Source organism: Mugil cephalus, chromosome 4 (genome assembly GCF_022458985.1).
Source record: "Mugil cephalus isolate CIBA_MC_2020 chromosome 4, CIBA_Mcephalus_1.1, whole genome shotgun sequence".
In the NCBI taxonomy this organism is placed as follows: Eukaryota; Metazoa; Chordata; class Actinopteri; order Mugiliformes; family Mugilidae; genus Mugil; species Mugil cephalus.
In genome coordinates, this window is record NC_061773.1 from 15,310,246 (window position 1) to 15,333,795 (window position 23,550).

At 40.6% G+C, this 23,550-nt stretch overlaps 2 protein-coding genes across 2 annotated transcripts in view; both read right to left on the reverse strand.

The window, feature by feature from the left end:
* The window catches only part of arhgef3 (Rho guanine nucleotide exchange factor (GEF) 3), a 30,886-nt gene extending 30,097 nt beyond the window's left edge, over positions 1-789 (reverse strand). The window contains exon 1 of the mRNA XM_047583763.1: positions 539-789. Within this exon, the coding sequence (XP_047439719.1) occupies positions 539-573 (35 nt within the window). The 5' untranslated portion in view covers positions 574-789. The remainder of the gene's footprint in view (positions 1-538) is intronic.
* Positions 790-1,843: 1,054 nt separating this feature from the next.
* il17rd (interleukin 17 receptor D) overlaps positions 1,844-23,550 on the reverse strand; it is a 29,338-nt gene continuing 7,631 nt past the window's right edge. Inside the window, exons 2-16 of the mRNA XM_047584058.1 lie at positions 17,968-18,022; positions 13,841-13,963; positions 11,540-11,658; positions 10,684-10,804; positions 9,542-9,586; positions 9,119-9,270; positions 7,276-7,341; positions 7,059-7,113; positions 6,452-6,562; positions 6,102-6,286; positions 5,829-5,944; positions 5,081-5,326; positions 4,439-4,993; positions 4,064-4,353; positions 1,844-3,967 (exon numbers count right to left, since the gene is read on the reverse strand). Coding sequence (XP_047440014.1) covers positions 3,843-3,967; positions 4,064-4,353; positions 4,439-4,993; positions 5,081-5,326; positions 5,829-5,944; positions 6,102-6,286; positions 6,452-6,562; positions 7,059-7,113; positions 7,276-7,341; positions 9,119-9,270; positions 9,542-9,586; positions 10,684-10,804; positions 11,540-11,658; positions 13,841-13,963; positions 17,968-18,022 — 2,364 coding nt within the window. The 3' untranslated portion in view covers positions 1,844-3,842. The remainder of the gene's footprint in view (positions 3,968-4,063; positions 4,354-4,438; positions 4,994-5,080; positions 5,327-5,828; positions 5,945-6,101; positions 6,287-6,451; positions 6,563-7,058; positions 7,114-7,275; positions 7,342-9,118; positions 9,271-9,541; positions 9,587-10,683; positions 10,805-11,539; positions 11,659-13,840; positions 13,964-17,967; positions 18,023-23,550) is intronic.

The following is a 23,550-nucleotide window of genomic DNA, read 5'->3' on the forward strand; positions in this document are numbered from 1 at the left end:
TTTAAGGAGACATTTGTTGTTCTGGACAGGTCTAGATTAGGATTAGGATTGTGGGTAGAGACATTGTGTCAACGACACTCCTCACATAGATTCAAAAGACATATAGAAAACCGTGTGTTTCATTTTGGGAGGATCTTTAGAGCTTTATCTTTTTTTAGTTTAAGAGGTTTAATAAGACATTTGTAGAAATGTGAGGACGTGTTTTTGAGGCTCAATTTAAACTCAAGTCTAAATTATGATTATTAGAATCAGGATTAGGTCAGTGAGGGTCTCACAAAGACAATAAAGACACTATGTGTCTGTTTGTACAGACTAGAAGTCCCTCTGAGACAAACTTGTGACTATGCAGCTATTAACCCTCTTTCTGTCTCCTCTCTCTCTCTGACAGGACCGTGTGTTTCAGGGTCTCTCTACCACACTTCATATTATCACAGCCATTAACCCTCCTCCGACCCACACACACCTCATCTTCCTTCTTATTTCACTTTTACTTGATTCATTAAATTGATCTGAGACGCTCAGTGGACATGAACCTCACCTTGAACCCCGCTGACATCCATCACCTGCCTGCATCGGACTGCAGCTCCTCCCAACGATCCTCCAACAGACTCACAATCAGCTGATCCAACAAACGGACAAACTAACAAACACTAACTCACTCACTCACTCGGCTGCTTCCGGATCTTTGTTTAACTCTCCCGGTGAATAAAAACTAATGAAAAGTTTTCTCTTTTTTTCCTAAAGTCAAACCTCAGACTGAGCTCAACAACAAACTGGGAGTCGCAGTGAGTCCTGAATCCTTCCCTTTTTTTTTTCAATCTTCAACTTCCGGTGACGATCTTCAAAATAAGTGTCGTTTTATTTCGAGTCAGAAATATCATTAAAAAAAATAATATATATATAAATATTATTAGAATTACCGATTTTTACCAGCTAGTGACTACTTTATCAATTAAAAACGTTTCATTAAATTAATTACTAAATAAATGAATAAATAAAACAACGGTGAAAAGTTAAGAATTCGTTTATTTTGAAATAATAAAAATATGAATAAAAATGATTAGTTGAGACACGCTGTTTAAATATCGCGAATACATTATCAACACTTTTAACATGTATTTTAGAGAGAGAAAAATAAGGCTAAAAACTTTTGGAAAAGAAATATTATCAGAATTACGAATGTGTCAATTGATTATTTAATTATTTATTAAATTAAGATTGACTTTATCAATTTATTTGATGTCAAATGTTACAGGTTCAATGTGTTGACGCTTCTTTAAACTTCACTTTCAGCACAAAAAGCGATCGTGAGAGTTTAGTTTTAGCACTTGTTTACACCGACAGTATATAAACAGTTCTCTCAACAATGAACTGGGCATCGAGGTTGAGCTTTTTGTTTTATTCAGTGTAAACAATCAAACAATGAAACATGAGGCAGAGTCATTGCTCCCAGGTCACTTTGTGCTTTTATGTTGAAGGCAGACTGTGTCTGGACTCGGTGCCTTTGAGCCCGTCCTTCTGTGAGCTTTAGTGGCTCCTGTTGTTTCAAGTGTTGCTGCCTCGCAGCTCAAACACTAAAGAGCTGTCTGCTGCTCTTTATGTCAGTGAAGTTTGGTTTTTTCCAGGAGAAACTAAAACCTGCAGATTGGCTTCAAGCTGAAGAGACGACGGCGACGAACAGAAAAGAAATTTAAATACTTACTATGCTGCAGCGTGTCTCCAAAAGCTCATACGGTAGTCAAGAGTGATGCATGAATCCCTCTGAGTTTGTTATTTTATTGTCATACTACAACATAAACTACTTGTGGGCTGTGACCAACAGAAACGATAAAGAGAGCAGAGGTTTTATGAGATGGATTTATTTCCTACATTAAAGTACTATAAAACAGTACATGTCCAAAATAAAACTATGTAGAAAAACACTAGCTATACAAAACTGAAACAGACCAGACACTTCCAGAGAAAAATAAAGGTAATATTTACAGAGTAGGAAACTAAACCTTCTCTTCCAACAAAGCTGGTGGTCGACGCTCGGCCTTCGGCAGCAACTCCAACATTTGAGACAGAAAACTGAATTTAATAAAACTTAAAAGTCATGGTTCTTGATCCAGAGACAAAAAAAAAAATGACTGCAATCATTGAGAGTCCTTTTATTATTATGAAAAATAAACCAGGAATGAATGGAAAGAGTTCAGAAACCAACTACTGCCAGGAAAAGATTTAAAAAGCTGGGGATCGTTCAAAAACAAATCTCCAATTAAGTGAAAATTTCTCTGAATTACGACTTGAATTACTGTTTCGTGGTTTTGCTTAAACATGCTTTTATTTTCTCTGATAGAAATGGGCAAAGTGTCACTTTTCTGTAATGCCCTTGTCTTTGTGCCTCCTGCAACAACATTAGAAAAGAATAGAAATATGTATGCAACTAATAAATGTAACATTAATAGTTAATACTATACAAGCTCAAAAACAGAAACCATGCTACAGACAAATATCTTCTAGGATGAGTTTGAATATTATGGTGTGGATTTTATGACTAAAAATATAAGGAAAGTTTTAGTTCAGATAAATAACTCTCTTCCTCCGTTTTACATCACATTATCAGGTTTTAGTACCAACAGTTAATGATTAGACAGGAGTCGTCACGGCTGCTCTGACGAACTCACGACGTCTCCAATGGTGGAAGAATTTAAAATAATTGGATACATTGATAAAAGATGGAGAATAAAAAGCTTTAATACGGTTTCCCTTTATAATGAAAGATGCTTCTCTTGATTAAAAAAAGGCACATTTACATTAAAACAGTTTTCTCCAAGTTGTTTCATGTTTAGCTGGTGTTAGAATACTGATGTTAGAATATGTCCTGTACTGTAGCCACGCTTCGATCCCATTGGATGTTGTTGCAGGGAAACATCTAAACCCGTGTCTTCTTGCACTTTCTGTATCAAAAAAAAAGTGTCCTAACAAACAGTTTGGCACCAAACATCAGCTCATACACAAGTCAGCCGTCTACCAGCCAATCACAGCGCAGAGTCAACGCCGTCTTTGGTTTGAACAGCTTTACCAGCATCTGTAGATCTCGTCCTTCAAAAACACTCAAAGCACCTGCACCTGTCAACACACACCAGTGTTGTGGATGCTATGGTTGCCATAGTCACTGGGAAGTAGAGCTCTAGGACTGTGACAACTGGACGTAGTGTTTTAGGAAGTGGTAACCATAGTTTCTGGAAAGTAGTGTTTCTAGAACCCAGTGGTTTTCATAGTTACCTGAAAATAGTGTCCTTGAATTTGGTGGTTACCGTAGTCACCAGGAAGTAGCGATCTACGACTCAGTGGTTACCATAGTTTCCGGAAGCAGTATTCAAAAAAAAGTCTGTGGTTGCCATAGATACCAGGGAGGCAGTGTTGTCGAATACAGTGCTTACCATAAATGCTGGGGACTGGCAATAGTTACCATAGTTACTGAAACGTTACAAGTCACCTCAGGAAGCAGCGTTGCCCAAGTTACCAAGGCAACCGAGGGTTCTAGAACCCTGCTGTCCTCTGCCAGTGTTCTTCCATCCAGTGGTTACCATGGTACCAGGGCCGCCACCATGGTCACGAGGAGGGGGAGTTCTAGAACCCAGCAGCAACCGAATCTGTTCTTTAGCGCAGTGGTTACCGTAGTTACTAAGGACCAGTTCTAGAACAGTTCTCCACAGTGGCAGTTAATTTTTCTAGTTACGTTTCCACAACGATGACAAGCTCCTCCTTCTAATTAATAAGTATATTAATCAGTATATTCAACATTTTAGTGATGATGTCATTGGGCCAGCCCTCATCTGATTGGCCGGCACCGTCCCCTACAGTGATGCCACAGGTGAGAGAGCGTCGCTGTGTTCCAGGTGAAGGTGGTGGTGAAGCTCGGCTTTACAGACGGTGGCGGCGCTGCAGTGTAGCGAAGTGACAGCAGGAGGCTCCTCGTCACCTAGGAGACGACCAACATAAATCACATGGCAAATTATAATGACGTTTTATACATCAAACACCCAGAGAGGTTCTAAGATTTGAAGGTGAAACACACCGAGGCCAGAGGAGGATGACTCGCTCTCAGCCAATGAGCAGCAGTCTGCCTGGTCATGTGACAGATCCTCCATCAGGGGGATGGAAAGCTCAGAGGAGGGAACAGATGAATCGTAGATGCCTGAATCGCGAGGAGGTGGGACATCTGGAGTGGAGAGACGACCATCGTCTGTCTGGACGGGGGCATGACATACACCGTCCTGGAGGATGGAGGGGGCTGAGGAGGAGGAAGAGGAGGAGGAGGAGGAGGAAGACTCCTCAGGTAAAAGCCCTGATATTCCAGACGTGGACCTGAAAGAGAAGAAAAGAAGCAGCAGTCAGACCAAAGAGTCTCAGTTTATGACACCAGGAGGATATAATTTAATTTAATTTTTACCTTGATGATGGTCCCATCATGGACAAAGAGCAATGTGGCAGGACTGGACTGGGACAAAGATCTGGGCGTGAACCCAGACCAGGACTGGGACTAGGGCCACGGTGGAGGCTGGGACTAGAGCCAGGGGCCAGGAGCAGCTGGTTAGTCCGCGCCGCTCCGTCCTCGTCCTCCAGAGAAGGCGTCCTCACCACCACCTCGTTCAGCACCAGGCCAGAGTCAAACCTCTGCTCCAGCTGAGAGGACGAGGGGGAGCACAGCTGCTTTGGGGGAGGGCTTGGAGCCGGGCCAGGGGGGAGAGGAGCGTGTTTGGAAGAAGACGAGGAGGATGAAGAGGAGCCTCCTGCAGGAGCCAGCTGCTGCTCGAACCAGTCGGGGTTCTGGCTGATGTGCTGGTGCATGTTGCAGATGGACACGTAGAGCGAGCGCCCAGACTTGCTCCTGAAGTAGTTCCTCCTGGAGATGTTGAGCGGCTGCTGCTGCTCTCTCTCGGCCAGACTGGACGGACTGGAGTGGAGGCGACTGAAGAGTTGAGGCAGCTGGTCCATCAGCTTGAACCTGGAGAAGATAATGATGGATCAGGATCAGGCTGCAGCTTAATCTATTAATGTGTTATAACCTTCCTACTGAGGGCGGCGTCTCTACCTGGGAGCCAGACTCAGGACGGTGGGGATGTCGCTCTCCGCCGAATAGTCAAAGTAAACGTTCATGTAGCGGCTCAGCTCCAGAGCCCCGCCCCTCTCCGTCTGCTTCGCCAGACGCAGCTTCTCTGCGATCATGGCCACGCTCGCAATGAACATATCACCTGACCCGCCGGCTGGAGAGTAGCCGCTGTTACCGCGACGACTGACTGGCGTCTTCCCTCTGCGGCTCTTCTTCTCCACATAGTAGCTGCAGGAAGAAATACATAGAATATAAAATCAGATAAATTAAAAAGAATAGCCATCACATTACAACCACACTGGTTATTATGTTGGTTATTTATTTATTTACCTATACTTTACAGAAATAAAATAAAATACAGTATATACACTGAATGGGAGAAAAAGATGAGATGAATAAAGAAAACAGGGAGAAGAAACAAACAATATCCCAATGAAAAATACTTGAAAAAAGGGCTGTACAAGCAAAGACAGTTAGTTGAAACCTGTCAAACAAGCAAAATAACTCCTTTAAACATGCAATACACTCATTTAAACATTAATGTACTTGAATAAAACAATAATTAGAAAACAGCTTCCAACAGAGAAGAAGTACTGCATGTCCCACTCCTAAGCACCATCTAGTGGCCACTGGTTGAACTACATCTGAAAGTCCATCTGAGGAGTTTATCTATTTATGTCTTTAAACGTTAGTACCGTATTTAAATAATAAACACAGTATATTATATTACCGTAGGCCTTTGGAGCAGACAGTGATGATGAAATTTGCTTCGTCCAGCTGCCTGCTGAGCCACGACATCTGACCCTCTTTGCACATCTCCAGGTGTTCCCACAGGTCCAACACCACCTGAGCAGGCGGTAACAACAATTTTTACAATTATAAAATAAAATAAAAGAAGGAACCTCACTCGAAAGACCTACTTATTTTTATATTTTTTATATTTTTATATAATATTTCTTCCTTGTCATCCAGCCATTACGTGATTTGTGTATCAGAGTCTCACCTCGCAGCCACAGAAGTCCTGCAGGAAGTAGGCGAAGCTCTGGATGACGCTGGTGTGTTTCGGACAGTCTCTGTTGGAGTAACAGATGAAAACTTTGGGGCGGGGCCACGGTCGCTCTGCGTTCAACGCCGCGCTGTGATTGGACGACTCGCTGCTCTCCTCGTCCAGCTGACTGTAGATGTTTTCTAAAGAGAGAAAGCGAATTAAAATGCAGCCACTAAATTTAGATAAACTTAAAATTAAAAACCCACATGTTGCTGATAAGATTCATCCTCTCGGTACCATGACTGTCACAGAGGGGATAAGATTTGTGAAAATGGTGATGTGAAATTCAAAGTCTTCTCTCTCACCTTGCTGTTTCTTGCGACACATGACAGTGAAGAGTGTGGCAAAGGCCGACATGATGACCAGAGGCACCGTGATGGCCATGGCACGGATAGGCCCCGCCCAGGGGGAGTGGACTGGAGGACGAAGAAAACACAGCCGGCATGAGACGTCTGACTCAGACAACTGATAGCTGTGTTTCATCTCATAAGCAGTAGCTATGATGCTGCATCTAAACCATCTAAACCAACACATAGATGAACACTTCTTAAACTGGACCCTCTGGTGTAGTGAGCCTTTTTCTTCACCCCGTACCTTTTCTGTTGATACGACATTAACCAGTGTCCAACATGCGTCCCTTGCCTCTTTTTACCCTTGCTGGCATTATATTATTATCTCCAGAAAAAGTGTAATGTCTTTCTATAACTCATGACTCCTGACTAGTGTCCTCCACATCCTGAGGAGACTCACTTTATATTTAATTGTCATTTCTAATCAATAAAAACATGTCTCCTTGTATTTTATGTTACTGTATTGTTTCGTATTTAGCACACAAACATATGATAAACGTATAGTGTGTGTGTGTGTGTGTGTGTGTGTGTGTGTGTGTGTGTGTGTGTGTCTGTCTCTCACCCTGGCTGACGTGGTACTGAGTTTGCCTCCGGGTTGTGTTAGTGTCATCTCGCAGCTAACAAAGAAGAAAAGAATAACGGAAGAGACAAAAACAGTAAGTCCAAAAGATAATTAATTATATTTGTATTTTTTTTGTCAGTAAATTGTCAGTTTTTTTTATTTTAAATTAAGAGTAGTTAAACCAGCTGACTTCTGCTGTGAACATGTGTTTATGTACCTCTAGAGCGTAGGTCCCTGGAGTGACGTCCTGGAGGATGCAGGTTGTTCTGGGTTGGTTCACGTCCTAAAGACAGTTATTTATATTAAAAATACACAATAATAGACTAAAAACTATAACTAAAAAGACTAAAAAAATAAAATAAATGAACACATTTTGCAAATGTTCAGTTAGAATTACATCCACTCTACGTCCGCTACTTTCGCTACTAAAACCTCAACCTTTTGTCAACTCTACTAATCACAGTGGCTGATTGTATCACTGAACCACAAACTGATGTCTAATCCACAGGTCAGTGACACAGTTTTAAGTTCTTTGTCTGTTCTCTTGTTAAGTAATTGGACAGTTGTGCAGAGTTCTCTCCCAGTCTGTCATTCTTCACAAAGCTACTTCTTTCAACTTCCAACTAAAATTTGAACGGTTCGGTCGGGAGGAGGCAGTAACAGAACGTGCGTCTGCACGAACAGGTAGAAACACGTAACATCGCTGGATGACGCCTCGCACAACCAATTCAACACAAATTAAGTGTCTGTCGTCGTATCAAATAGTCGCATTGGAAGTTGTAATGAAGAGATGAACTTCGACTTAGCTCATACTTTCTGGTCATGCTCGAATCCAACAGGGTTCTGAAAGAGCTTTGTCAAGATCATATCAGAAGTTCTAGGTGTAGCTTAATCTCCCCGTCCGCTCATTGCCATTTTTGGAGTTCCCTCAAGTTACTCCGAATTCAGTAAGCAGACATTAAATGTTTTAGCATTTGCCTCTCTGATTGTCCGCAGGCGTATCCTTCTGCACTGGAAGTTGCCTAAACCACTAACGGAACAATCTTGGCAGACTGAACTAATGTCATTCCTTAAATTAGAAAAGATCACATTTTCACTCCGAGGGTCAACTGAGAAATTCTATACTATATGGCAGCCTCTTATCTCATATTTCCATAATGTGGCTACAACCCCTACGGTGTAGGAGTGAACAACACATTCTGTTTTTTTTTTGTTTTTTTTTGTCTAGCTGTGCTCTTACATCAATGTGAATGTACAAATATAAGGTGGTTGATGAGATATTCTGTTTGGAAAGGGAAGACCAACTTTCTAAAGTTCATGTAACATGATGTGATGTGTTTCAATAAACAGATTTATATAAAAAAAAGAGATGAACTTCATAGATGAAGAAACACAGACAAAACAATCTGCAAATAAAGTCTCAAATGGTTCAGACTCTGTTCAGACTTGGTACTAACATGGATCCCGATAAAAATCTGGTGCTCTGTATGCAAATAAAAAACTGGCATCATTTGTGGAGCTGTTCAGTATCATTACAGCTGTTGTCTCAACAATGGATCCCTATCTAGTGCTGTTGCAGAATAATACACTGCACAGTTTGTTGCGTGTGTGTCATGACTTGGGGACAAGATACAAATTGTTTAAAAAGCTGCGATGTCTGTGACTACTTTTCATTTTTAACTGATCTAAACCACTCTGGATAAAACTATTTTTTTCCCCAAATCCATTTAAGACTTTGAATCCCACAACTACCTGTCACAGCATATGACTTTAATAGTAAATATAGAAAAATAAACTATATACTTCACTACTTTAAAACATAAAATGTCAGTAAACCACTGTTAAAAACCAAATGTGTCTTAAGACACAAATTTTTTGTCTACCAAGATTCTTCCGACTGTCGTTCCTCCATTTCTTAGTACTTTGTGGGAGAACAGTTTTTAAGTTAACTCTAAACCATACCTGCTCAAAATCAGTAAATCGTCTAGATTTATATATATGTAAAAATGTTGGGGTACTAAATCCTATCCTTGCGGTATACCCGGGACAGTCGGTCTTACCGGTTTGCAGCGCTGCAGTTTGAAGGGTCCGTCCTGCCGCAGTTTGTAGTACAAGTAGTAGAAGTGGAAGCCGAAGGAGGCTGGAGCCTGATCGAACGACACGTGGAGGTTTGACCCGAGCTGAGACACGTTCAGGGTCTTTGGCTTCCAGTCTGCAAAGACAGAAACAACACACACAAGGCATTTGAATTATGCAACAAAATTATGTGAGAAGAAAATTAGATGTGTAAATATCGACAAGAGCCACGGCATTTTTTAATCATACTTAATAATCACAGTAATAACTGTACTTTAAGATTCAATTAACTGAAGTACAGGAACAATTAAGCTGTTAAACAAACCACTTATTTTTAAATGATTTCAACATTTCCTTCCTGTTTTTATTTGATGTTTGATTGAACATAAAGTGCTGTGGGAACTTACATGGTTTACAGACCAGGTTGTCTGAGCCGAGGAGGATTTCACACGCTGTTAAGAGAAACACACAGAGAAATGGTTAAAACTGTTTAAGTTCAACAAATGTTAAGAAAGAGTCTCAATATTATGGCCTTTTTTAAAAACATTTTTTATCATTTTCCCGTTCATATCAAATGTCTGTGTCGAGTGCTGGAAATGTCCAAGAAGACGTCAGTGGGGCTTAGCATAGAGTGAAAAATAAAACTGCTGGTTTCTGCTGAAACAAGTAACCCTAAGCTAACCCCATAATGAAATTCAGATGACTTGTTACCAGAATTAAATTCTGATGAGAACTGAGTCTGGCTGTAACTCCTCTAAATCCTCCTTCATGACTGATCTCATGTTCAGCATCAGAAAGGAGGTCATCATGTACTTTGAGGTGCTGTTAAATTGGATTTAATTAAACTTTAAAGTGTTTCTGTTATTTAGCCTAGCTCACTGACTATAATGTCAAAATAATAGGAACGTGTCTCAGGTCAGTAGTACTAGAAAACAACAGCCTCAACAATGAAAACCTTATTTTAAACTAAAACTAATGATCAGTTCACTAATGTACCTAATGAACTGGCAGCTGAGTGTATATGAATCCTTACAGACATTTCCTACATCTTCTCTTGTATCCAACAAGTTGCTCATATAAAGATGAGCCTCCGATTGAAGCTGAAATGTTTACATATGTGCAGCTAAAGCTCAAAGTTTCTCATTGTTTTTATCTGACTCGTGTGAAATTAATGGTTTTATCCTGAAAGATTCTTTTAAATAGAATTTCATCATAATCTATCAGAGCAAACTAAATCTAATCTTAGAGAAACAAAGTAAATTTGTGCAGTTTTAATAGTTTTTGTTTATCTTGAATGAAATGTCGATTATTCTCCTGACGTTATGAATCACTGCCATCCTTTAAACCCCCTCAAATCGTATTTAAAACCTACCTGGTTACTTTAACCTGCTTTAAAGTGTTGTGATTTTAGTTAGCATAGCTAACAGTTAAGCTAACAAAGCTGTCGGAGTGAAGAAAACACAAGATCTGAGCTTCAAACTCTTTCAAAACCTCGAGCAGCAGCAGTGAAGCATAAATAAATAAATCTATTGATCAGTGCTGGACTCACAGTTGGTCTTGAGGAAGGACGGAGGGAAGAAACTCTCGTTCATCAGAGACGGGAAAGGAACGACGCGGACCATGTAGTCGGTGTCGAAAGTCAAACCACTGAACGGCTGACTGCTCATCTTCTGTGAGGAAAATATTAATACATCAGGTGTGAACAACACAACTGAGCCGATGAACACTGTGACAAAAGACTGGTGACACATCAACAATGGACACGATCACTGTGGGACGGGACAAAATAAGGCGATGCACAATCATCCATAACATTATAACCAGGTATGACAGGGGAGGTGAATAACACTGGTGGGTGGGACACCTCAGACAGCAAGTCCACAAAGATCATTGAGAGGGAGGAAAAGTAGGAAGAAAATGAAGAGTTGGACGAGGAGGAGAATGAAGAAGAGGAGGAAGAGTTGGAAGAAGTGAAGAAAGAAAACGAGGACGGGGAGGAAGAGGAATAAGATGGAAGGAGGAGGAAGAGACAGAAGAAGAAGAGGTCAAAAAATGATCCACTGAAGGAGAAAAACCAGACACAGGGTCATGGCCCAAGGATCACTGATGGACATGGAAAGTATAAAAGTACCCTCCATATAAATCCCACGTTTCCCAGAGGAACATTAACGAGGTTGTCACCAGTTCACGGATTAATGGTCTTAATGTTGTGGCTGATCGGTGTAAAATGGGACATAATAAATAACAAAGAACGGGACGATTAACATAACTTCATCACTTCACCTAATACTAGCGCTGAAGTACTGATAACACTCGTGTCACTGCAGGAAAATACATGAAGGTAAAAGTCAAGTGGGTTCAAGTGTAAACACACTTGACTTCGCTGTCGTCACGTCTGCTCGTACCGTGCTCCTGTAGGAGAAGTTGAGCTGCCGCGGGTCTTTGAGGATGAGGTGCTGACACTGTTTCCCTTCTGGATTCTTGTCCTCCAGATAAACCCTGAAGCCTTTGACGTGTTCGATGCCTGTGGAGACGCAACAAGAGGTTCAGTCTCATCAAATCCAAACCAACCCATTCAATACTTCCAGTTCATGTTCACTTTTCCTTCCTTCCTTCCCTCCCTCCCTCTATGTTTCTCTCACTTTCCTTCCCTTGTCTCTGTGCTTCCTCCTTTCATCCCTCTGAGGCTGTTCAGACCTGATTATTGGTTGTGTGACGGGTTCTGTCATTAAAATGTGTACAAAATATGTATCATGTCCCCAAGTCATGACCCAATCTTTCTTTTAACCACTGACGCTGCATCACAACCACGAACAGCTGCTGGTTGTCTTTGTGTCATGACTTGGGGGCATGATACAATAAAAGCACACAAGTTGCAATTTATTAAGTGATCTCAGGCCTTACATTTGTTATTTTAGAGGCAAAGCTCCACCTATAACCCAGGACGTTTCCACACTAGGTAGAGATTCCTCAGAGACAACAGCTGTTCAAATATTCAACCACATGATGTCGATGTTTATTAACAAACAGAGAAACGGATCTTAAAGCGTGTTTGAAAAGTCTGACGTGAACAAAGTATTTTCAGACGGTTTACGTGTGATGGGTTCACAGAGAGCACGTTCAAATAACCCAGTTTTAAATAACCTCCAAACGAGGCTGGAGATCGGATCGGTCGGATGCGTCCTGGCTGCGTTCACACCTGAACTTTAAGCTGGCAAGTTTTAATCGGACGTCTCGAATAACCAGGTCTGAACGGGGCCTTTGTTTCCTTCTTACGTCACATTTCTTCATCTTCTTCTTCTCCTGCTCTCCTCCTCTCACTTCCTTCTCCTCATGCTTCTCTTCCCTCCTTCTGCTCTTAGTTCCTCCATTTGTATTTATCTCCTCCCCTTCCTCTCTCTCTGAAAACTCATCTGTCTCGTAATTACACCTTTACAACGACCGGACACGTTTTTCCTATTAGCTCCGCGAGAGAGCGAGCAGCAGCAGAACAGGTTTTTCTGTCTCGAGGCAGATTTCTGAACGCTTCCCTCACCGTCGTAGATGTTTTGCATGTTAGCAGCCGCCGCGTTGTGTACTCAGTTCTCGTTTACTAGCCGCATACCTCAAAGAGCGCTGTCTGCAGACATGTTTTTACACAAATGCTGCACTTTCACAGTTGATGTCCTTGAAATTACAACTAAAACGTAATGTAGAAAACCTGAAGGAAATAAATAAATATGGAACTTGTGTTTGTTTCTGGTACTTTGATGAAGACTGCATCACAAGCATGTGCTACACTTTAGCCCCAAAGCCTGTTTTACAATTGCAATTGTTGTGATTTAACCATATCTTCCTATTTTCTCTGGGAATAGTTGTGCACAAATTCCAAATGTACATAAAACCAGGCAGGTTGTAACATGCAATGTTGAAATTAATTGCGTTTTTCCTCTAGTGCCACAATCTGACCACATTTATGGTTCAGAGACGATTAGTTGTGAGGTTAGAAAGTCTTCAGGTCTGTGTACAAAACAATTTGTCTTTATTTCAGCTTGGTTCTTTCTCTTATTTTTGGATGAACCATGATCTCAACGACTAAAAACCTTCTTCTGTCAGTATGAATTATACGTGAAGTTTTTCTAGCAAAAACTGTAAAATATTCAGTCTCCTTCAAATGGAAACATCACAGATGTTTGTCCATATAAAACTAAGCTCTAACGAAGGCAACTGGACTTTATTTTTTAAATCAGTGCTGTTTGTTTCTATGCACTCAATAAGCAGAAACAGAGACACTGAGGAGTCTTTTTCCAGCCATGTTTGTTGTTTTTTTATAAACCGGCCCTTGTCCTGGAGTCATTTTTATTTATTTATTTTTTTCAATTGGAATCAAATGTTCAGATTTGAGGTTGATGAGGAAAATGTCAGGAATAGTTCTGATTGTCTCTGTGTGAGAAAACAACAGGCTGTTCTGTCACAGAAAAGGAGAGAGAGGGGTTCACCTTACACTGAGCGAACACACATTCCTTCACGGTCAGATCGAGGTATTGTTGAGTGGGATGTGATCCTCTTTCTCTGCAGGCCTGATCAAAGCGAGGCCCAGAGTCGGCTAATCTTACAGATTTAAGAGCACTGAGGGTTTTTTTTTTTTTTTAACTTTCTTCGTCCCTAAACTTTCCCCTCTCCTCTCTGGTAAACAGGCGGTGAAGAAGTCAACAGACGGGCAGTACCTAGTGGACTTGCGGACCAGTGGACGACCACGGCGGCCTGGTCCTCACAGGCCAGATGACTGAAGGAAATGTTGGCGACTTCGTGGATGACATGTTTTCCCAGTGGGTAGTTTAATGAGCAGTCTGCAGAGACACGGACAGAGACGAGAACAGCAAATCAGCCATAACATTAAAACCACTGACAGGTGAAGTAAATTACATTATGACCAGCTTGTGGCGATACAATGTTCTGCTGGGAAACGTTTGGACCTGAGGACGTTAGTTAGACATGTAGCTCCAAACTAGACCAGACCAGCCACCCCCACCTCATAGCAATGACACTGCTTGATTAAATTATTATTATTATTATTATGTTTTTTCTTTGACGTTTAGCCCCATCTAGATGAGTAACCTTGGCTTTTATTTTTTATCTTTTTATTATTTTTTCTTTTTCAATTGCGCTACTTTTATTCCATAGCTGCTTTATTTGCTGGTTTATTTAGTGTATGTATCATCATTTTTACCTCTGTACAGCACTTTGGTTCAACCGAGGTTGTTTTTAAAAGTGCTTTAGAAATAAACTTTGACTTGATTTATTTAAGTCCAAGTCATACTAATCAAATATTGAGTCATAATGTCAGACTGTTAAATACACACCATTTCCTGCTTCCACTTGTTAAAAATACAATGTTTCAGCAATAAAGCTAAAAAGTTTTCTGTATGAAAAGTCCAGACAAAGTTGAGTGTGGAACGCTGCTTTTAAATTTCTTAGTAAAAAAAGGTATGAATGTGTAATAAAAGGTGCTCTGCTTTGAATTCTCCCCCACTGTTTTATGTAAACTGTAATGATTCTGCAGCTTTTGGATGAAGCGGCATCTAAGATTTATGCCTCTGGGTGGGAGCTTTGAGTGAGAGGAGGGATTTGACATCTGAGCCGCGCTGTGATCGTATACGTATGTGTTCCAATCACAAAGCCTCAGAGAAGTTGTGTTGGCCGTCTTTAAAAACTCAGAAACTATCTTGGGAAAGACAAAGATGGAGGGGCAGAGGAAGACGAAGGAGGAGGAGGAGGAGGAGCAGCCAGCCATGAACGGAGAGGGATCGGAGGAGAAAAGACGGACTTAGGACGTAGAAAGAAAAGTGGGCGTGAGCTCAGACATGACTCACTGCTCCCCTTTCCTCCAACCAACCACCTATTGACCAAGGTGAAGAAGAAGAGGAGGAGAAAGAGGAAGATGGGGGCTGAGAGAAGAGGAGGTTATAAAAGGATGGAGGCTGAAATGAGGCTCGGGGAGCATGGGACGCGACACGAGTCACTGCTCCTCTTCTTCTCGCCTCCTCATCCTCCTCAAAGCGGGGTCATGTTCAGGGCTAAAGGAGAAGGTCACGGCTGGACGCTCCTCTTCCTCCTTCTTGATCCTCTACAGGATGTGAGGAGGAAGGAAGAGGAAGGCCACAGGGTTACTCCTCTTCCTCCTTTCTTCATCTTCATCTCCAGAGTTTCTTTATAAGACAAAGAAACGGAGAGGAGAATGAAAGAAGGTCTGAAGAAGATCTCTATTTGGTTCCTGATCTTCCAGTTTAAGAGACAAAGCTTCTGATGATGCTATAGTTTTATGTTATTACCACCTATTAATCAGAACAAAACGACCTATTCTGACCACCTCAACCAGGACTAAGATGATGTTAAGAGGTGGTGTTAAACCTTTAATAACCATCTCGTCCATGTTCATTCCACGAGGAGTAAACATCAGGAGGGACAGAAACATGGAGGTAGAAGAACGACCAGCTGGAGACATGGAGACATCTTAGTCATCTTCATCTCCTCTCTTCTCCTTATCCTCCTCCTCTATCTTCTTCTGTGGCTCTCATCTTCTTCTTCTTCTTCTTCTTCTTCTTCTTCTTCTCTCCTTTCCCTTATTTCCCTTTCTCTTCTTCTCTTCTTCTGTTCTATTTCCAGTAGACTTGATTCTCCACAGCAGCATTTTATTGTCTTTGGTAGCAGGAAAAAATTGCCAAACAACCAGAAGTTTTTTCTTTTTTTTTTCGTTAGAGACCTACAAGAGGTCAAAGGTCACTCTGCTTTATACTCCCAGTGATTTCACTGCAAACAGAAGGAGAGGAAGCCTGCGACTCTCCTCCATCCTCATCCATCCTCCATCCTCCGAGCAGCTGGAGGAGAGGAAGCACTGAGGTGTGTCACCCACTCACCACACACACACACAATGAGTGGGCTCTGATTGTCATGCTAAAACACCTCAGTGCTTTAATATGGCTTTAAAAACCATCAAGTGGATTTAAGGATGCATCATCGTCATCACTTTAAAGTCACATGACCTCCTGACCTCTGACCTCCCTCGTATTATTATTGACATGATGTGTTTTAAGGTTAGAGTAAAGGAAAAGAGAAAAGGGCAGCCTCGGAGGAAACAAGCACCCATCCCTTAACGCTTAAAGGAAATAGTTTGATCCATTGAGTTTCCTGTCAAGATTTAATCTTTGTTTACGCTCCTGCAGGGAGTTTTCTGTTAACAATGATTTAAAAGTAAAAGAAACTGTTGATTGGCATATTTTAGATCCAACTTCCTAAATCTTCATGAACTGTTCGACCTTCTCCAGACTAAACTTTATTCTGATAAAAAAAACACTGTAGGCAGATAAGTTTGTCTCTATTTTAATATAAATATTAGTCAAATATTTAATTATCTGATCAAAGTCTTTCAAACACACTGCTCTACTTTATCATATATTACATTAAACATAACAACTTAAAGGTTTTGGACTATTGGTCCGATTAAACATGTTGTTTTAAGAAGATGAGCAAAGTTACGATGAACATTTTTCAAAAACAAAATGATTCATAGAAAATATAATGTAGTGTGTGTCTGTCTACAGTGGATAAGCTCCTAGTAGCCAAAAAAAATTCATGATGTACTTCTTTGCACTAAAGTAAGGAAAATATTTGGTGATGTCATGTTTGGTTATTTATAGATTATTATGTTACTGGTCCAACATGCTTGACATCATATCAGGCTAAAATGAGTTTGAGACCTCTGGTCTAACAAGATGTGGTCTTACTTGGACAGTTTGAATAAAGTCAGAAACCAGGATAAAGAAATATATTTTGACTGATGAAATAATCATTAGTTGCAAAAGTAAAACTGAATTTTTATGTAAATATGTTTTTGCATTTATATACATTTATAGCAGCTTTTATACTTAAACATGTTCAGTTTAATTACTTAAATTAAGCAAGAAATTAGATTTAGAAATCAATAAAATTATAAACTTAAACAGAAGAGTTGCATTTAGAAATGTATATAATATAATAATGTGCATTAAAGAACTGGATTGGCTGGTTTAAAATGGTCACAAACAATGGTCACACGGAAACTTAAAATAGTAAAAATTGGAGTTTGTCTGAAAGCACACACACAGACACACACACACACACACACACACACACACACACACACACACACACACACACACACACACACACACACAAAGAGGAATCTGAAAGTGCTTCCTCGCCCATGGTCACGGAGAAAGGCAGGAGGCAGGGATCGGCCACGGCTCAGGAACTTGACTTTTACAGACAAAAGGACAAAAGGAGGAGGACGGTGGACGACCAAGAGGGACATGTGGGGATGCAAATGTGGAGGTGAAGGGGTATAGAGACTTTTAGACAAGACGGAAAATAAAATGTAGTATCTGCTACACTAAACTGTCAGCTTTAGGACCCAAAACATTTGAATAGAAGTCACCTTTTTGAGTTATAATTCTCCCACCTTATCTATTTTCTAGCCACACTGTATTTTGTTTATGTATTTATATCATGCGCTATTGTATTTTATATCTATTTTTTTGTTCTTACGTGTAAGGTGACCTTGGGTTCTTGAAAATGTATTATTATTATTATTATTATTATTATCATTATTTAAAAGAATTCTTTGAGGCGATTACGACTAATGCTTTATTCTGAGACGGGGAGTTCAAGCTGAACTATATTAAAACTTGTCCATCCCATCCAAACGTTTTTAACACAAACTCTAAGTACAACAAACTAGAAAGCCAGAGGAACCTGAAATGCAAAACGTCTTGTTTGCTCACAGAGAGACGGCCCAGGAGGAATTAGAGAAACTCACTGTCTGCTCTGAAGGTGACGGCCAACCTGCGGCCTCCATCTGCACCAGACTGCACCTAAAAGAAAGAGTGAGAGGATTAATACCAATGAAATAATCAGTGGGCTAAAATCTTTCAGCACAGGTTTGGTTAGAATCTTTCTCTAAATGTCCGTGAACTTTCCGGGGATTTAAAGGTTCCTTTAAGCCACTGGTCATCTGCATTTCCATTGTTGTCTCAAGCCTGAGCCAAGCTGAGAACTCTGGACAAATGAGGCCTGTTTAGAACTTGTATTAACATCCGACCTGGATCATCCGATGCCAAGTGGCCAGCTTTAAGTATCTGCTGCCACACATGGCATTAAAATGCATCACCAGCCAGCACTCAAAGGTCCCATCTCAACTTACGTGCTCTGTATGTGTCATTTGTTCCCAAGTACAACATTATAACAGCTGCTGTCCTTAGTGGATTTCTACCTGGTGCTGGATCAAAACCACGAACAACTGTTTATCGTGCGTCACAACTTTGAGGAGACGGTACTTATTTTGGAACAAGCTGCAAAGTTTCTCTCACTGAAAGCAAACACCCTGAGGTATTGTTTCTTTAATGTATTTATTCTCCACCCTGACGAAAAGATCAGACGTCCAATATTAAGAGTTCGGGATCAGGAAATCCGGAAAAATCGACGTCACGTTGACCCAAGGACACAGAAAACGTAATCTGGCTTTAACGTGATTTTCAAAGTGTGAATCATCCATAAAGGAACAGTTGATGGATGTCAACCGTAGAGAAAGGTCATAAATTAATCTGTTTATTTAACAGACAGGACCTGACATCCTCCACCCACCACTACACTCCACTCCACCACTACACTCCACTCCACTAGTCTCAAAGACTTCTCACGGGGCAAATGTTTAAGCAAGAGCCACTTTTTTTTTTCTTTCTTTTTTTACAGGTTTGACCTTGTTTTCATGTTGCCCTGCGCACACACACACACACACACACACACACACACACACACACACCTTCAGGCTTGTTACAGAGGTGTCAGCCTGTGGTCACACACAACAACCACACTTACACACCTGTATCCAATCAGACAGACACCCAGCTGTGTGTTATAGAAGGTGTGCCATGCTTGTTAGCGGCCACTGTACCTCAACAACCCATCCATACAAACACACACATACGCTTCTCATTATGTACTTGTGAAGTTCCTCATTGGCGCACCACGTTCCCGGGGCCTTAAAACAAACTCTAAAACCGAACTTAACCATCAAACAGGCCTTTGAAGATGTGACGAGAACAAAAACGTCCTCGAAAACGCTGAAAAATGCGCAGTTTGATCTTATCATGTTCTTATTAATTATACACTTTGCCTTCGGTTTGCCTGCGCTGACGACCTTTGACCTCTGAAGGTTTACATGCTGTGCTCAGATGTCCTGCTGGCAGCATGAATTAGGAGGCTAATTAAAATCAAGGCAAGTTTTTTCACTGGCCGCACAAAAAAAAGAAAAGAAAAAGAAAAAAGAAAAAACAGACTTCCTGATTAGTTGCATTGAAACGTGGCCCTTCCCCCTTAAAAAAAAATCTGCAGCGTGGTGAAGAAAAGATCACAGTGGATGTGGATGTGGAGGAAACAAACACATGCACAAACTTGGAGGATGTTTAATAAAATCCAGAGAGATGGTTATTCTTCTAAATATTCAAAAACACAAATGCTTCTGAATATTTGGTGAAAATTCCCTTTTGGATCTCAATTACACAATTAAATTAAGATTCAAACAAAGACCAAGGACAAGGAATAGTTCAGGAATGTTTCTTTAGCTACTACTACTGAAGGCTTCTCCGACACCTAAACCCTGCACAGTAGCTAAAAGACAGGACTTTATATGCTTTACTTACTTTCCACTTCATTAGATACAACCAGTGAAAATGAATTAATTCTAATGCACTAAATCCTCCTTAATGAGAACGGCTGTTATTCAAGTGGATGATCACTTTGGAGGATGTAGTTTGTGGTGAAGTCAAACCGGACTGAATTAAACACCAACGTGTTTCTGGTATTCAGCCTAGCAAACCGACTATAAACGTCAAAATAATAGGAACACATGTCCATTCAGCACTACGACAAACCACAGCCTCCACAGTGAATCAGCAGTGTTTTTAAGCTAACGCTGAACACCAGAACCTTCTCGTCTGGTGTTTCTTAACTTAATTCTTATCAGAACAAGAGTCTGGTAACATCTGAAATTCATTACGGGGCGTGTTTCCACTGATACAGAGAAAAAAAAAAAACCTCTGTACAACACTGGATAATCCTACAACAATTCAAAGGCATTTTATTGTGAACACATTGTCACTGTTTCTCTTCTGTCCATTGCCACATAAAGGCCCACACAAACAATTTGACTGGTCTGGCAGATCTTTGCTGGAGCATAACCGGTTCCCAAAGGAGAGGCTCCAACTCCCCCGTCTATAAAAAATATGTGGAAGACAGAGTTGGTCTGGCTTCCAGGCTAGTAACCTTTATGAAGCCAAGATGCAGTGCAGGACTGTTAAAATGGGATTCGTTTAATTAGTGTACCTAATGAAGTGGCGAGTTAGTGTGCACAGAAAGTGCTAATTCTCACAGATTTTCATCTATTGTTGCCTGGTTTTAACTGGATTTTGGGAAATATTTATTTAAAAAATGTGTAAAATTAAGTGATTTCCACAAAAACAAAGAATGCACAAGTTAGTTGGACACAGGAAATGACAGAAATGGAAAAGGCCGACGCTCTCTCCAGAGTGAATGTGATGTTTATCGCAAACATTTTCTACCGGAGAAAGTTGTAAATTTCATTATTTCTTTTTCCTCTTCCTATTTTCCTCGGTTTATTTGAAAGAAAGCAATTAAATGCATTTGCTTTGTGAGTGGTATGACGGCTTTTTCGGTTTTACAAGAGCTCTGTTTTCTTGGTCGAACACTTGCTTCAGTTTCGGCGAGGTGGTCAAAATGGCTTTACATGGACAGGCTGAGTGTTATTTCAGGAGTCCCACTGGGTTAACAAGAAGCTTGACTGAGAGGTGGTGTAACGATCCACTTAAAATGACATGTCCATGCAGCCACTTTCAACCAGGACAGACCGAGGGCTTTTCAGTCAGATGTAGAGGGCTGGTGTAAAGCACCGATAACACCTTCATCACAAAAATCTGTTCTGTACAAAGTTTGAAAAGATTAACAATTCTTCTTCTTCTTCTTCATCTTCATCTTCATCCATCTTATCCCCTTCCTTGTTGATCTTCTTGTCCTCCTTCTTCTTCCTCCTCCTCCTCTTCTTGATCTATTTCCCATAGACTTGATTCTCCACAGCAGCAGAACAACTTTCTCAGTAAACATCCACAGCGATAGATGTTTTGACGTGAACACATAAATCTGATCAAATCGATATTTATTTAGTCTCCATGGAAACGGTTCATCTCCGATCAGAATAACTGATGAAACACTGATCCACGTAGCTGCATCTTTCCGACTTTATAGTTGCTCTTTCAGCCGTGTCCTTCTGGAAAACCTATTAAAGTTCTATAAGGATTAATTCTAAAAAAGCAGCTATTATATTCAAGCATATTCAAGTGTTCAGAGCAGCAAGAGACAACTAGTCCAGGTTGTTCCACTGATCTGTGTCAAAAACCACCACCACCACTTTGAGCCAAAGTTTCATTCTTTACAGCAGACAGAAAGAAGTTTTCTTCTTTCCTGTTGCCAGGTGTTTTTCACTAGTAATAGTCATTATGTTCGCCACAAACACACACACACGCCCCGAGGCCTGAACAGAATGAGTCACATCAGTAAACAACTGGGAATAAAAGAAAGAAAAAGGATGAAAAAGAACGGCTCATTACGACCTACAGTGAAAGAACTGAGCAGCAGCTGTTTGATTTCCAACCACAAAGAGAATGTTGCAGCTTCAACACAACGGTTGACTTTTTTTAAAAAAAGACAACATATAAATCTATAAACATAAAGGAGGACAAAACCTCTTAAGAATTTCCTCTGGGAATCCCCAAACGCACAAAAACAGACACACAATCCATTCCTGTGGTAATCAGACAGCTAATTGCAGGCTCAGTTGGGTGAAACACCAATTAATCAAAGCGCAGGAGGGAAGGAAGAGGATGATGGGTGAAGTAATCACGGAGCCTGCAGGGAAGGAAATAGGGAAGGAAGGAACGAGAGAAGAGGAGAAGGAGGGATCTGATTAAACAGGAACTCCTTCAATTACAGCTTTCAGGGTTCAAGTACCAGACTTCTCCTCTGCCTGGTTGTGTTTGGGCTGACCAGACCAGTTCCAGATGTTGGGACAAACTCCCAGCTGACCTTTAATCAACATACTGATCATGAGCTGAGGTACAAACAGCTTGGAAGGTTCTGTTTGGGGAAGCAGGATTAGAGCTGGGAATTTAAATCACAAGGCTCACACAACATTTTACTTTAAGTTAAACTTTATAGAGTGAATTATTGATAAACTATTATTTGGGCATCAGGACTGACGCACAATTGTGCCAACCTCGGACAACTACTAAAATATTAGCAGTTATAATGACTTGGTATTTTCACAATGATCCTTTAATATTCAGTACTGGCCGATCCGAATCTCGATCCGATACTAAATGCCCTAAAGTTCCTCCCTTGTAGATTCCTAAAAGATTTCCTCGTCTTCCTTGTATGATCTTAGACGCGACTGGTTTCAGTCCAATGAATAGTTCTGTCAAAGTTAATGTAGTGTGGAGAGGGCAGCTCATACCTTGGCTCCAGAAAACCTGTGTTCTCTACTCTAGAAATCACAGAGGCTCCAGACCAACTTTAATCCACAAAAAGAAATTGTCATTAGGGAAATTGGGGGTGGCTCCAAGCCTAATTTATTGTCCAGGTTCAGGTTCCTTTATTTAAAGCCGTAGATAGATTTGTTTTGCAGTCAGGTGATGACATCATTTTACACTGACGAATCCAAAACTCACAGACATGTAAGGTGAAAACGAAATATTATAAGTAGACAGGCTCCACCATTAAGAATACAAATACATAAAGGAACGGCGGTGGTAAAATAAGTTTAAAACACAAGTATAAAGAAACTAAAAACCAATCAATACAAAAATAAAATTTAAAAAGTTCATAAACAAATAAAACTTAACAGGGAGAAATTTCTATCTGTGTATCACTGCGTTTTACACCTTGGGATTAACAACCTTCATCCAGAGGGAAGATGCTGGAATTGGCCGTGCAGATTGTGGGAGTGATCATTTAAAATGCAGGTGGCTAACCTCTGTACCTACTGCTGCTACTGATAATAATTAAATGATTAGAGATATCCCAAGTCACAAGGATCCGTTTCTGGTCCATTATGCTCACACATAATTTACACCCTGAGGCTCTGCATTAATGAACTCGTATGCTGTACTGCATTTCTTAGAAAAATAATCTTAGCATGAGCCTTATTTTTAATTCATTTTGTTTAATGCAGCAACTTCTGTGTGAAATTTAAGGCTGTAATTTCACGTGTCAGCAATGACACAGGTCCAGAAATAACTTGTCCAGTACATAAAGGAAAACAATGAACTCATGT